General features: G+C 61.5%; 1 protein-coding gene across 4 annotated transcripts; it reads right to left on the reverse strand.

Annotated features, from left to right (window-relative positions):
* Positions 1–129: 129 nt before the first annotated feature.
* On the reverse strand, positions 130–11,277 carry YJU2B (YJU2 splicing factor homolog B). 4 transcript variants are annotated; one of them, XM_023645263.2, is made up of 10 exons: positions 11,163–11,277; positions 9,150–9,367; positions 7,474–7,527; positions 6,493–6,575; positions 4,945–5,000; positions 3,814–3,874; positions 2,893–3,035; positions 2,635–2,807; positions 870–1,008; positions 130–771 (listed from the first exon to the last, which is right to left on the reverse strand). In XM_023645263.2, the coding sequence occupies exons 2-10, from the start codon at positions 9,150–9,152 to the stop codon at positions 281–283; spliced, it is 1,203 nt and encodes a 400-aa protein (XP_023501031.2). In that variant the 5' UTR covers positions 9,153–9,367; positions 11,163–11,277; the 3' UTR covers positions 130–280. The 4 variants fall into 4 exon arrangements, with proteins under 4 accessions (XP_023501031.2, XP_023501033.2, XP_023501032.2 ...); XM_023645265.2 differs by having other exon boundaries at positions 9,150–9,194; positions 11,163–11,264; XM_023645264.2 differs by having other exon boundaries at positions 9,150–9,349; positions 11,163–11,262.
* Between the last annotated feature and the right edge of the window lie 3,905 nt (positions 11,278–15,182).

Below are 15,182 nucleotides of genomic sequence, written 5' to 3' on the forward strand. Positions count from 1 at the left end.
GACCCTGGGCAAGATGATGGGGACCCTGGCTGTGGTCGCAGCATCAGCACCTGTGGCTGAGTGCCCCCAGGCCTGGCTGAGTGGTGGTGGGGGCTGCCCCTGGGCCCCCCTAATAACCTGAAGCAGGGGCCAAGACCCAAGGCTTTAATGTGGGGGTCCCACCAGGCACAGACACCCTCTCCAGGTGCAAATACATGAGAGCTGCGGCACCACAAGAGGTCGAGGTCGGGGAGGGGTGCGGTCTGGGGGCTCCTGGGTGCCGCCGCCTCCACAGGGGTGCTCACTCACTCTCTGAGTCAGAGTAGTCGGCCACCAGGGAGGAGCTGAGGCCGCCTGGCTGCCGCAGGTCCTGGGGGGCAGGGGAGGCTGTGTCCTGGGAGGGGCCTGGTGCAGACGGGGTCCTGTGCTGACCGCTCCCCTCCTGCCCACCAGGCCCGCTGGTCTGGGGGGTCTCGACGGTCTCCTGAGAGCAGTCTTGGGGGTGTGCAGGCCTGTCCTGGGTGGTCCCCTCTGGCACCCTTGGCCCCCCCAGTCCGGGGATCCCACCCGCATGCTGGGGGCGCCGCCGCACGATGCCCAGGGTGCCCACGGTGATAGGTGTGCCGGCGGGCGCAGGCCTGCGGCTCTGGGCCAGCTTCTTCAGGACGCTGCTGCCAGTGCCACTGCTGGTGCTGGTGCTGGTGCTGGTGCCGGTGCCAGGCGCCGCGGCCGGGGGGAACCAGGAGCGGCGGCTGATCTCCGTCCGCTTGAGTCTCTGTTTGTCCTCATAGGCTGCGGGAGGGCAAGTGAGGGCGCTGGAAGGAGGGCGGAGGGGGCCGGGGCCGCCCCTGCCCTGCCCCCCGCCCGACCCTGCGCCCCCAGCCACGCACAGTCCAGGGTGTGCAGCTTGAGCAGGGCGGCCAGCCTGCGGTCGGCCTCGGTCTCGGGCACCAGCGGGATGGCCAGGCTGGCCTTGGCCTGCAGCGCCTGGTCCCTCTCCTCCGCCTCCTGCAGGGCTCGTTTCTTTTCCTGTGGAGAGGGAGTGTCAGAGCCGTGCCTCCACCCGTGCACTGCCTCAGCATCATCGTTACCGCGTGTATCGTTCGGTCCCTCACTCCCTCGTCCCACAGACGTCTAGAGCGCCCGTCGTGTCAGGCCTGTTGTAGATGTGGGGTGTGGCAGAGTGCAGCCCGAACCCGGGCCCTGGTGCTGACATTCTAGTGGACGAGAGACCAAGTGGGAGGAGAGAGAATGTGGAGAGGGTGTGGACGGTGGGCTGGGGTTCACCTTTAAACGTGGTGCAGGGGAGGGGGGAGGGCCAGGAACTGCCTCCCTGAGATTATGTCTGAGGGAGGGAGCCATGTGGGTATCTAGAAGAAAAGTGTTCCAAGGTGAAGGAACAGCCTGTGCAAACGCCCTGAGGCAGAAGCATGCTTGGAGCAGTTGAGGAACAGTGAGGAGGCCAGTGTGGCTGGAGCAGAAAGAGCACCGGGAAAGGGCACATCATTCAGGCTTGGTGGCATGCAGGGAAGACTTTGGCTGCTTGTGTAAGTAAGTGGAAGCCAGGAAGCGTTCTGAGCAGAGGAGGGACGTGCACTGACTCAGGTGCTCCCAGGCACCTGCTGGCTGCTGTGGGGTCACAGACTGGGGGGGGTGGGCGGGCGAGGGCTGGAGCCTGGAGACCAGAGAGGAGGGACCGTGCAGGTGCAGGTGGAGATGACGGGGCCGTAGAAGCAGCCAGGTTCTGGATCTCATTTGAGGCAACCCTGACAGCAGACAGGGAGGTGTGTCCAGGCTGACTGCTTGGGGCCTGAGTCTCTGGAAGGACGAGCCACCGAGTGAAGGGCAGGGAGCAGGCGGGGCAATGGGAAGCAACGAGGTGGAGAGGGGAGGGTGGTGGGATGTCCTCTCTGAGGGTCCTTAGACCTGCCACCAGGAGGCACCAGAGGGGCGGGGATGCAGCCCGGGCTTGGCCTGGCTGCAGGGGCGCCTTCAGCAGCGAACGCTGAACAGCTGAACAGGAACATGAGCAGTCGACTCCCAGTAACGACGGGCATAGGAGGCCGGGAGGCCGCCAGGAGGGAGACGGGAGCCGGCAGCCTGTGGGGCTCGGAGAGGGAGGCAGAGGAACAGCTTTGCCGGACCCACAGGACTTTCTGGGCACAGGCCGAAACCCGTGGCTGTGATGGTCATGTGACCCCGGGGCCTGGTGCCCTGGAACTCGGCCCCACGAAGTGGAGCCACTGTGGCCCGTGGCAGCCATGCTGCAGGGCCCTCGAGCCGGGCCTGTGCCCCGAGGGCGGGCGTTGGCCCCTGCGCTGTGACTCCACGCCACCCTGAAACACGCCACACTAGAACGGGCCTGCCGCTCTGTTAGGAGCAAACCCCCTTCTCCCACCCTCACGAGGCCGCGGGCACAGCTTGGAACTGCTGCGCGGGCGGGCTGACTGGGCGGCTTGGTCCGGGGACAGCAGAACACGCTCACGAACGGGTGTGAGGAGCTGGCCTCCACTCTGCAAACCGGCTGACAGCAGGGCCGTTCTTCCCAGGGGCAGGAGCCACGTGACGGATGGGGAGACCGAGGCTCAGAGGGCAAAATGCCTGCCTGTGCCAGGACGCGGGGATGAGGGTCGTGCCTGGGCGGGGCGCGCTCACCCGGAACCGCCGGCGCAGCAGGCTGTTGAGGGCAAAGTCGTCCTTCCAGGCACTCTGTGCCTCCTGGAGGTGGCTCAGTGTGGGGACGGCCTTGCGGAGCGTGCCGCGGTCGGCCTCGCCGTGCTCCAGTCGGAACATGGCATCCGTCTCCAGCTTCTGCTTCTTCTCATGCTCTGTGGCGGAGGGAGAGCGCGCTGGGCCCTGGGCCACCGGGGGCGCAGGCCAGCCGGCCTCAGGCTCCCCTGGCAGCACGCTCACCTGTCGTCAGCACCTGCTCGTTCTCTGCCATGTCCCAGCGCTCCTCCTTGCGCTGGGCGCCGCTCACGATCACGTAGTCGCAGTTGGCGGGGTCTGTCTGCATCTCGATGTAGTTGACACACAGGTGGCATTTCATCCGGAACCTGGGCGGGCGGTGGGTGGCAGTCAGGACACCGCGGCCGCGCCCCAGGCCACCCGGGGACCCCTGCCTGCCTCTTCTGTCCATGCTCGTCAGTCACAACTGTCTGCTGACCACCCCTGTATCTGGGGTACAGCTGCGCGCGGGAAAGATGCACCCCGTCACCCCAGAACTGACCTCCCATCTGGAGTTTGTTCCTTCGTCATTCATTCATGCATTCATTCAACAAACTCTCTGGGCTGGGCTGCTCTGTGGCGGCTCTGCGCCAGCCGTTGGGGACAAGCACTGCCGTCAGCCCTTGGGCGGGGGGCTGATGTGCCCATGGGGGCTGCGTCGGAGCAAATGCACAAGCAGCCAGTGTCGGCCGCTTTGGAAAAGGCCTCTCAGCGTGGGAGGGTGTGCGAACAGAAACCCGAGGGGAGGGAGGGGCCTTGCAGACGTCGGTAAGAGAGTGTTCCAGAGGAGGGACCCCTGGGGTGTGAGGGATGAGAGCCTGGAGGCCTGTGGCTGGAGCAGAGGCAGAAAAGGAGAGTGGGAGGAGGTGGGGCAGGGAGGGGGCAGGGCAGAGCTGTGGGAGGACTCAGACTGTTACTTGGAGCAAAGTGGGAGCCATGGAGGGTTCTAGGCAGGAGAATGTGCCTGACAGACCAGGATGGTTTCCAGGAAAGGTCTGCAGGGAACGGCCATCAGGAAGAGGGTGTGCACTTCTCTCCCGCTCAGACTCCTCTGCAGCCCCCCGCGGCCACCCCGCGTCCCTCTTGATGCCCCCAGGCTGCCCCTACCTGTAGATGGGGGTCGTGTAGTAGTTGCCGACCTTCTTCTTTTCTGCGTTGTAGCGAACACCTGGGAGGAGGAGGAGAGTGCAGAGGCTGGGGTTCAGGCCACCCGGGGTGGGGGCAGACAGGTGGCACTGCCCCCCACAGGGGAGGCACCTCAGGAGGGCACTGAAGTCCAAGGTGGGAAGGGCCGTGTCCAGGCTGCGTGACAGGGGCTCAAGCCACAGGGGAGGGCGGGTGGGAGCCAGAGGGCCCAGGTGCCAATCCTGCCGCCACCCTGACCAGCCACTCGACCTCAGGCCAGCCGCCTTGCCCTGGGCCTCAGTTTCCCCACCTATCACCCAGGTGCTGACAGCACCTTTGCCCGGGCTGTGGCCGCTCCGCAAGCTCAGCGCCAGTACTTCCCTGGGGAACGTCTCGGCTTTTCCGTCTGACCTTGCTTATCGGACACAGGGGCTTAAACTAGGACAACAGCCCGGGCGGGTGGGCCGCCTGCTGGTGGCCCTGAGGATGCCCTGTGTGCAGTCAGGCCGAGCCGCCATTTGTCCCAAGGTGGCCTCCAGGGCAGACGCCCAGGCGGGGTCTGACAGGCACGTGGGGGCTCTGTCACCCTTCTCGACAGTGGGGACCGCGGCCATGAGGGGTTGGCCTGCCCACCAAGAGCTGCCAGCTCCATGTGCGGGCGAGCTGCTCCTGGGGCCAGGTGCCATGCCCGGAGCCCAGAGCCCAGAGCCCAGGTGACGGCGAAGATGCGGCCGCTGAGAGGGTGCGGTCACCCGCCCGAGGGCTCACGGCTGCCGAGCGCTGCCCCAGCCCAGGTGCTGGAAGCAGCAGCCCCCAAGTTCACAGGCCTGAGTGTGCCAGGCGCTAAGCACCAGATACACCAGAGGGGGCACTTGACCACCTGAATACCACAGACGGGTAAACCAAGGCACACGGCGGCTCAAGCGCCCAGAGGGTCCCCCAGCTAGGACGTGGCCAACGGGATCTGAACTGAGAGCCCGGCCCCCTAGCTTCTCGCAATGAGGCGCCCACAGCCCGCCAGTCGCTCGGGGGCTGGCCCCTCCCCGCATCCTGAGCGGGGCACCCCGGTCTCTCCCGCCGGGCAGTGAGGGACGTGACGGCGGGGTGGCTCACCCATGCCGATGTGGTTCTTGCAGCCGTCGCACCAGATGTTATAGGGCATCTCGAACCTGCACGACAGAAAACAGCTGGTGTGCAGGGTGCGGGGGCCTCTCCCGGGTCCCCACACCCCAGGCTCCGGTGCGGCCATGCTGCAGGGGCCCTGCAAGCGGGACGGTACAGAACGGGGGCAGGGCTGGCTGACCCCGCTGGGGAGTGTCCCTCGGGCCCCACCGCAGCACTGGCCAAACTCCCGAGCAGAGGAGGAGAGGCCGCAGAGCGTGGGGGTCCACCTCGAGAGTACTTGGGTCCTCCTGCCTCTAGGCTTGTGTCACGGTTCTAGCTGCGACACACGGTCCTGGCTTTCCAGGAACAGCGACAGGATTCTCTTACAGAGCCCTCGGGGAACGAACGAGGCGAGGTGCAGGCACTGCCCGACGAGGCAGGCTCGGCGCACAGAGTGGACGTGGTGGTGTGCGGCCCGGGTGGGCCAGCGCAGTGCACTTGGCAGCGTGGGGATGCGGCGGGGGTTTTGGTTTTTTGTTGGGTGAGGGAGATCGTCCCTGAGCTAACACCCGTGCCCGTTTTCCTCTATTTTGGTGCGGGACGCCACCACAGTGGGGCCTGATGAGTGGTGTAGATCTGCACCTGGGATCCGAATCTGCGAACCCCGGGGCCACTGAAGCACAGTGCACGACTCAACCACCACAGCGCCGGGCCAGCCCCGTGGCGGGGTCTTGAAGGGTCCTCGAGCCCTGTGCCTCCTCAGGCCCTGCTGACTCCTTTTCCACAGACATTCCCGCCTCTGGTGATGTTGTCACTAGACCCTCTGTGAGGCCTGGGGTGGAGCCTGAGGCTGAGGGCAGAGCCCGGAGCAGAGAAGGGGCAGCGAAGGGGACAGGGAAGGGGGCAGTGAAGGGCTCGCCTGGCTGGGGCTGGGGCTACACGCTGGCTCCTGCTTCCTGCCACGGACGAGCCACGGAGCGCGGGCCAGAAACAAGGGGAGCCTGCGGGGAGGGCCCCTGTCCTGGCTCGATGGTGGTCACCAATGGCTGCTGCTCTCCCCGCTCCCCAGCCCCACGCCCCTGCGTGCGACTCTGCACACCTCCTGTCAGCAGGCGGGCTGCACAGCCCAGCCCTGCACCATGACCAGCCCTGAGCACCGGGGAGCAGAGGGGCCGGTGCGCGTGCTAGTCCCAGCCTCCGAGGCCTGGCATGGCGCTGCTCGCTTTCTCCTGGGCCCTGACGCCGTTCCGTGAACGAGCCCAGGCTGGCTGGCGGAGGAGGAGAGACGCGGAGCAGGGCCCAGTCTCTAGGCCAAGGTCACGCTGGACCAGCCAGTCCCAGCCAGCTGACCCCAGACACGTGAGAGGCCCGGCAGAGCCGCAGACTCGGGAGCAGTGATACATGCTATCGTTTTGTTATGCGGCAACGGCCGACCGCTACAGGGCTTCTGCAGCACAGAACCAAGCCCCTGCAGCAGTGGGCGGACGGGGCAGGGCCTCCTCCTGGAGACGGACGCCGGGCATGGGGGGCAGCAGTCCTGGGCTGATGGGGCCATACCTGATGATGAGGATGCCCTGGGACAGCTTCCGCGCCCGCTCCCGAAGCGGGTGGCTGTTGTGGTACCGGTTGAGAGAGCCATGCTATGCGGAAAGGAGGAGGGGGCGGGTTAGCACAGCCGAGCTGGGGGAGCGTGGGCTCGCTCTCTCAGGCCGCAAGGGGCCCCCTCCTGCTGTCCTGCAGGGAGGCGACAGCTGAGGCCTTGCCGAAGACATGGGGCTGGAATCAGGAATACGTGAGTCTGAACCTCCCCTCCCATTTAGGGGCTGAGAGCGGCGGGACCCTGGGCAGTGACCTCACCTTCTGCCTTCCTGAGCCTCGGTTCCCCCATGTGTCACTGGGGACAAGGACCGTGACCACATCCCAGTGTTGTGGGAGGATTACGTGAGATGACAACACGGGCTAACGTTTACTGGGCGCTCTATAGGCGTCATCTCATGTTAACCCCCCAACGAGTCTGTGACGTCATGTCATTTTACTTCCTGCTTCCAACATACGGGGAAACTGAGCCTAGAGACGCCTAGATGGCAGATGGGCAATACGCAAATAAATGGACGATACGACAGGGGGTTCTAAGGGCTACGAAGAGCAATAAAGCACTAGTCGATGCAACAGAGAAGGAGACGGTGGTCAGGGAGGCCTTCTGTGGGGAGAGACCTAAAGGAAGGGAAGGAGCCTGTGGTCTAAGGAGGAAGAGATTCCAGGCAGAGGGGACAAGGAGGCGGCCAGAGGAGCTGCACGCGGCGGGCGAGGAGTCTGACGCAGAGCCTGCGTGCCACACCCCACCCTGAGCTCTGCTGACACACGCTACGCTGGGCTCAGAGCACAAGGTCACTGCTGAGAGCCGCGTCTACCGCCAGCCAAGAGGACGCCCCGGGACGCGAGTGACAATCACCAGGCAGGGAGACCTGGGGGCGCCCACGCTTCTGCAGCGAGCCTGCGAGCCCGGGAGGGGATCCTCGCGGTGCGGCCGGGCCTTACCTTCTCAGGGTTGAAGTCTGGAGGGTAGTACTTGTTGACGCCCTTCCTCTCGCCCTGGGGAGCAGGAGAGACACGTGACTCAGGGGAGACCTGCTCGGGAGGCCTGAGGGCCTGACGGGACCTGGCGGCGGCGCGGGGCACGGCCCCGGCTCCATGTCTGACCGGGGACTACACACTCGGGAGAAAAACCCCTGGTCATCGCCGTGGAAAATTCCACGAGGGCCAGACTCTCCTGGAGCAGTGGCTTTCAGTCTTGGGGACCGTGACTCACAGTGAGACACTGCTAACCTTGCACCCACACAGAGAGACATGTAGCACGGCCGAGGCGCAGGTGGAATGAGAGGCTCCCTGGCTGCGAGGGGCTCTCCAGACACGGGCAGAACTGCTGCAGCAGCCCCCCAAGCGGCCGCATGGCACACAGCCCGACGCCTGGCCACCCCACCAGCTCTTCTGACCAACTGCCTGCTCTGGGCTGTGGGCCTAGACGCTTGGCTTTTTTATTTTATTTGTTTATTTTTTTTTGAGGCAGATTGGCCCTGAGCTAACTACTGCCAATCCTCTTTTTGCTGAGAAAAACTGGCCCTGAGCTAACATCCATGCCCATCTTCCTCTACTGTATATGTGGGATGCCTACCACAGCATGGCTTGCCAAGCAGTGCCATGTCTGCGCCCGGGATCTGAACTGGCGAACCCCAGGCTGCCAAAGCGGAATGTGCAAACTTAACCACTGCGCCACCGGGCTGGCCCCTGGATGCTGGGCTTTTAAACAGCAATGTAGGAGCCGGCCCTGAGGCATAGTGGTTAAGTCCAGCGCCCTCCGCTCTAGCGGCCCGGCTTTGTTTCCCGGTGGTGGAACCGCACTGCCTGTCTGTCAGTGGCCACGCTGAGGTGGCGGCTCACACAGAAGAACCAGAAGGACCTACAACCAGGATACATAACCATGCACTGAGGCTTTGGGGAGGAAAAAAAAGCCATGTGGAAAACACGTGTTTAAACAAATCCTTGTACACGTGCATTCACAGCAGCATCACTCACACAATTGCCAAGGGGTGGAAACACCCAAATGCCCACTGACAGATGCACCAATGAACACAACGTGGACCATCCCTACAGTGTAATACTACTCAGCCATGAAAAGGAAGGGTGCCCTGATTCACGCCACACTGTGGACGAACCGTGAAAACAACACGTTCAGTGAAAGGACCAGGCACAATGAGCCACGTGGCGTGTGATTCCACTGATAGGAAACGTCCAGAACAGGCAAGTCCAGAGAGACACATGCAGACTGGTGGGTGCCGGGGGTGGGGGAGGGGACGGGGAGGGACTGTAGGTGGCGACAGGGTCTCGTTTTGGGGTGATGGGAATGTTTTGGAACTAGACAGAGGTGGTTGGCACGTAATCTTGTGAATGTACTCAATGCCACTGAATCATACACTTTAAAATGACCAATTTTGTTGTGTGACTTTCACCTCATTAACAGGAAAATCAAAAAAAAGAAATGAGCTCTCTGGGTGATTTTAATGCACAGCAAAGTCTGAGAACCACTGGACCAAAAGATCAAGAGCAGTGAAAGCCTGGGGAGGGGAGGTGACCCTGGGGGGAGGGCAGGGCCCCTACGGGGGTCTGATAGAGACCAGAAGAGAAGCAGCCCAGTGAGCACATGCCCGGCTACTCACCATCCTGGCAGCTGCCTACTGGTCCTCACCCTCAACACGGCCAATCTGAAAAGATGAGCAGACAGCGATTGTGTGGCCTTGACCCGCCACCAGTCCTGTCCTCCTGGGGAGCCTGGCGGGGGGCCCGCGGCCTCCTGTGAAGATGCAGTGGGCTGTGTGCAGTGGCGGCGGCTCAGCCGACCCCTCCAGGTGCAGGAGACCTCGGAAGAGCAGCGTTTCTGCTTAGAAAAAGAGTCCTGTGCGCTCTCCGTCCGACACACATTCACAGCCGCCCTTCTCCCCGTCCAGAGCCCCATCACCGCTCGCCTGGAGCAGCGCAGTCACCTCCTGCCGAGTCTCCTGGCTCCGCCCTTGAGCCCCACAGTCTGTTCTCCTCACAGGGGCCAGAAGGATCTTAGAATATCCACCTGAACTATGGCTCTCCTGCTTAAACCCCTCCAGTTGTTCCCATCGCCTTGAGAATGAAGTCAACCCCCTGCCCATGGGCTATAGGGCCCCTGCCTGGCTCTCCCAGCCCACCTCTTACCCCTCCCCTCCTTGCTCACTCTGTTCCAGTCACCCTGGCTCCCCGGCTGCCTTTGAAGGCTCGGCAGCTACAGGCTGACGGCCTGAAAGCTCCTCCACCAGCTGTCCGCTCTTGGTCACAGGCCTCAGCTCAGACATCACGTTCATCAGAGGCCTTGTCTGACCCCCAACCTAAACGCCCGCCTTTCCTGGAGCTCCTGACACTTCGCCCTGTGTCTGGTCACCCATCTGCAGTCTGTCTCTGGGCCAGGCCGCACGTCGCTGCATCTCGAGCTGTGAGGTGAGCCTTGCCCCTGGGGGATGCTGGCTGCAGGAACCACCCAGACAACCGGCTGAGCTGCCACGAGAATCAGTGCAGGTGACACAGCCATCAAATGCAGGGGCTCCTTAAACTGGGGGTGGGAGGACCCCCTACCCCCCTGCATGTTTGGAGAAGAGACTTTTATGTCAAATGAAAGGAAGTTCTTCTTTACTCCAAAGAGAGGCACTATGAGGGACCGAAGCGTATTCTAGAATGGGGACTGGCACATTTTCTGTCAAGGGCCAGACAGTAAACATTTCTGTCTCCATCTCAGGAACTCAGTGCTGCCGCCATAGCTCGAAAGCAGCTGCAAACACTGTATAAACGCACGGGGGGCAGGGGGGGGCTGCAGTCCAATACAACTTTATTTAGGGACACTGAAATGTGCATTTCATGTGATTGTCACCAGTCACAAAATATTCTCCTTTTGAATTTTTCCCATTATTTAAGAAATTAAAACCATCATCAGCCGGCGGGCTGCACGAAACCAGACAGTGTGCAGGCTCCCTGGCGTCAAGAAGCTTGGTCTCTGATCGTTCCTGCCACCTCAGTCGTGCACTCCCCAGGGTCCCCGCCTCCTGTACTCTGTGTCATGTCACCATTACCTCCAGGACGCCGACGCCGGGGCTCAAGGGACTGGCCCAGGGTCAGGGGCTGATGGGGAGGAGGAGCTGGGGTGCAAAGCCTGGATGCTAGCTGTTCTGCCAGCACCCGGACCTCCCTCCACCTCGGGTCCTCCATCTGCAAGGTCTGCCCCTTGGACCAGATTTCCCTCGGGCGGCTTCCAGCCTCAAAGCGCTTTTGCCCACAAAATGGCTAAGCGCCCACCCAGGTCTGGGGGCAGCTCCCCGGGCTTGGGCCCTCCCTGGCTGGGTGACCTGGGGCCAGTGTCTGAGCTTCTCTGAGCTACCTCCTCGCCTGGAAAGAGCGGATGGGGCGACAGGACCGCCTTTCCGGGGGTGCCTGCACAGAGCGAGTGCTCCGACCTCAGCAGCGGGGGTCTCCGGGGGTCCTCCCGCCCCAGGGAACCGCGCCGCCGCCCGCCGCTCCCCCGGCGTCGCCGCGCAGCCGCGCCAGCCAGGACCCACGGGCCCTCGGGCAGGACCGGGGCCCGGAGATCGGGGCGGAGCCGGCTGGGACCTGTGCCCGCGTCCGCAGAGCCCCGCCGCCCCACCGCCCGCACCTACCTGCCCTCCTCCTGACGTCACGCCGCGCCTCTGCCCGGAAGTGCTGCCGGGCGCGCCAGGGGGCGTGGCGCACTTCTCGCGCGACCAGGACGCCTGCGCGAGGCGGGGCGAGGCGGCAGCGCCGCGCTGATTGGCAGAGCGCCGATCCCGCCGCACGCCCTCAGCCGCGGAGCGGACCAATCCGGACCTTCGCACGTCACGGCGCCCCCCCCCCCCCCCCCCGCCCGGCCCCGCCCTCCCCGCCTGCCCAATCCGAGAAGCCGCGCGGCGAGGGCCGTAGACTCCGGCCGGCGGGCCGAGTCTAAGCAGGCGCTGGTTCCTAACGGCCCTCGAGCGGAGCCCTGCTGCCCCGTTTTTAAATGGTTGGAGAAAAAAATCAGAACAATAACATTTTATGACTTGTGAAAATAACATGAAGTTCAAATTCTAGTGTCCATAACTGGCGTTTTGTTGGAAACAGCCACGTGCGGCTGCTCCTCCGCTGCAGGGAACGCCCGGCTCTGCCTTCCGCACGGGGGAGGGGCTTTCGAATTCCCTTTCCCGCCCCGGGGGCCCGACGAGGCCCATTCCTCAGCAGCAACAGCTGGTTAGCAGGTTCCTTTGCAACAACAGCTGGTTAGCGGGTCCCTCCACAGCATCAGCTGGTTAGCGGGTTCATCAGCAACAATAGCTGGTTAGTGGGTTCATCTGCAGCATCAGCTGGTTAGCGGGTCCCTCCACAGCATCAGCTGGTTAGCGGGTTCATCAGCAACAATAGCTGGTTAGTGGGTTCATCTGCAGCATCAGCTGGTTAGCGGGTCCCTCCACAGCATCAGCTGGTTAGCGGGTTCCTCTGCAGCGACAGCTGGTTAGCGAGTTCTTCCGCAGCATCAGCTGGTTAGCGGGTGCCCTCGGTGCTCCAGGCCTCGGGGGGTCAGGAGCAAGGGACACACCATTTCTCACCGAGCGGCCGACAGCCAGCTGGCCTTTATCAAGGGCAGTGTGGGAGATGATGGCCTCGCGACCGCCCTGGATTGCTGGGTGCCGGCCCCGTTCCGGAGCATCGAGAGCCGGCTCTCTGTAAACTCGGGGCTGCATGCCGAGCGCTCACTCCTCTCCAAGCACCGTTCACCAGCGCTCACCTCTCACATGTGTCATCTCCGGGAATGCTGCTCCTGGGAGAGGGAGCCGCTATCATTCCTGTTTTACAGATGAGATGGGCCCAGAGAGGTTAAGCAACTGGTTCAAGTTCACACAGCTAGTGAGGGGTGGGGGTGTTGACCTGCTGGTTCTGAACTGTGTTCCCTTAACCTTTGTGCTATGCTGCTTCGGGTTGTATGCGTAAATGTAAGGGCTGTGGGGACCCAGAGGGATCTCTAACAAGGCTGGGGTGTTTGGGGGCAGGCAGCAGTGAGGCCCCTGTGAGGGGTGAGCCCTGAGCTGAGCCAGGAGGATGGAGGCGGAGGAAGGGGAGACCGCGCAGATGCTGTGGAACAAAATGGAGCTGCATCCGACCACAGCAGTCTTGCTTGCTCCCTCTGGGCTTTGCTTGAGTCCTTGTCCTGCACCTGTACGAAGAGACACACCACCTTGCGAGTAAAATACTTTGGGGAGGGAGGTGCGGGGACACTCGGCTTTTAAGGACACGTAGAGCTTCCCTGATTCCTCACACGCAGGGCCGGTGACGGAGCCCAAACACCAGACTGAGCTGCGCAGAGACCGTTTGACAAAGAGGCCACAGGCAGGCCAGTTCCTGTGGGGCCGAGGGCACCAACTTAGGGGGGCCGGAGGGACTGGATTCCAGCCCTGGGACCCTGACCAAGGCACCTCACCTCTGTTTGCTCATCTGTAAAGTGGGATGTCTTGGCTCTGCCCACAGGAACAAATGCAATAAATGTCTACAAATGTATTTGTGAAACAGTTTGAATAAGAAAGGAGAAACCGGTGCGCTGGAAAGGTTGTTCCAGGATCATGGGGTGGCTTTTGGGGACGAGAACTGAATGATGAGGAGAAGGCGGGCTCTAAGCTTCAGGAAGTTCTTGACATAAAGCTGAAACCCACTTTCCCACCATGGGCACCCACTGGCCCTATTCCTGCCTTCGAGGCCCACAGAGGACCGTCCCCTGTTCCACATGTCCACCCTGCAGCCCCCTCCCACTTCTAACAGGCTGAGATTTGAGCCTAGCTCTGGCTTCGATGCTCCAGTCCCCTCCAGAGCTCAGAAAGCAGGCCTCATAGGTCAGGCATTTTATACTTGATCCCCTCTGTGGCTGTGGCTGGGATCACAATCATCCAGGGTGCCCCCCAGCCCCACTCCTCCCTGTGTGAGAACATCTGGCCTCCAGAGGCGCTGCAGCTAGGCACTGAGCAGGCCCACCCTCCGCCACAGCTGATTGGCTCAGGGCTGTGGATCCAGCCCACACTGGGCCAATCGGGTTTGCTCCTGGGAATTTAGAATTGGGATGCAGACGTGCTCAGGTACCTGCTTGTGGCCTGATCTGAGAATGTGGAACTCTGGGACTTAGTGAGAGGCCATCTTTAGCTGTGTGCAGAGAAAAGCAGGGAGAAGCAGCCATGAGGTGAGATGGAGAGGGAGAGACACAGACAGACTGCCGTTATCCCCAGGGGCCTACCAGTTGGTAGGGCCCTTGAGATATTCCTAAATAAACTCTCCTCCTTCGACTAAGTTAGTTTGAACCAGGTTCTCTTGCAGCCAAAAGAACCTTAGCCATGAGAGTGGGCCTGTGTACAGTGATGTAGGAAGATTTCATATGCTGAGGTGTATGGGAAAGCCACTCAGGTTTAAACTTGATGTGGCTTAAATTCTATTTCAACCAAGGAAGGCTGATTTACAGTCTGGCAGACGCTCACTGTACATCTGCTTTAGTCATTGTCCCACAGTAAAGAATGTGCCCTTTGAAGATAAGAACTGATGACTCCCTTCTTATGACGCCAGTGCTTTTTGCATTTTCCCTTCCCGTGACGCCAGGGTCCTGTGACCTGCTGTGTACGTGCTAATCTGTAACAAAATATCTCCTTGGATCCTTGAAAGAATGTACCCCTGTCATGCTTTGTCATGTCTTTGTCTGGCAATGGCATATAACGGTGGTGAAAACCACTCTTCTTCAGAGAGCTTTCTTCCGGCACTTCTAGGCTAGTCCTCAGCTTGGCATGACGAAAACTTTCTGCTACAGAACGATTATCGATTATTTGCATTGATAATGGTTATGGGAAACGGTTAAGTCAATGGTTGTGTTGGAGCAAAGAAACGAGAGGCCGACTATTGGGGTGATGATTTCAGAGCAACCCAATGCGATGGTGCCCAGGTCGCAGTCTCGTGGTGTTCACACCCGCTGTGATCCCCTCCCTGAGTGTGGCCCAGGGACCCTGTTCTCACTAGCGGAATTTGGTAAAGTGATGATGTGTACATAAATACATCACAGAAGATCGCAACTCCCGCCTTGCTAGGACACTCTCTCCCTTGCTGGCTTTGAGGAAGCCAGCTGCCATGCTGTGGGCTGCCCTCTGGAGAGAGCCATGAGGCAAGGAAGCGAGGGCAGCCCCCAGCCAACAGCCAGCGAAGACCTGAGGCCCTCAGTCAGACAGCCTGCAAGGAACGGAAATTCCACCAAGGACCACAAGAGCTTGGAAGCGGATCCTTGCCCAGTCGAGCTTCAGAGGAGACCACAGCCCTGGCCCACACCTGGATCACGACCTTGCTGAGGACCCGATTAGGCTTCGCCCAGACTCCTGACCCACAGAAACTGTGAGATAAGTGTACATTGTTGTAAACCACTCAGTTTATCCTGATTTGTTGCACAGCAACAGAGAATAGTTTCTTTCTCAGGCTGTAAAGCAACATAGAATAGAAAAAGCCCGTTTGACGTGTTTTCAAATCAGCTGCAGGCAAACAGAAAACGCTCACAGACCTGCACATTCGCATCTGTAAGATCCCAGTGTGATCAGGACAGTACTGGGGTTGCTCAGATATGTGAAAGGTTCTAGAAAATCCTCTCCCTGGTGCAAGCCCGAAGGCAGAGT

Source organism: Equus caballus, chromosome 7 (genome assembly GCF_041296265.1).
Source record: "Equus caballus isolate H_3958 breed thoroughbred chromosome 7, TB-T2T, whole genome shotgun sequence".
Lineage (NCBI taxonomy): Eukaryota > Metazoa > Chordata > Mammalia > Perissodactyla > Equidae > Equus > Equus caballus.

Excerpts from the sequence above, each read along its gene's own strand:
- YJU2B (XM_023645263.2), bottom strand. Across the intron at positions 6,576-7,473 it reads CAGACTTCAACCCTGAGAAG|CATGGCTCTCTCAACCGGTA; the intron begins GTAAGGCCCGGC and ends CTTTCCGCATAG. Across the intron at positions 772-869 it reads CAAGCTGCACACCCTGGACT|CCTATGAGGACAAACAGAGA; the intron begins GTGCGTGGCTGG and ends GCCCTCCCGCAG.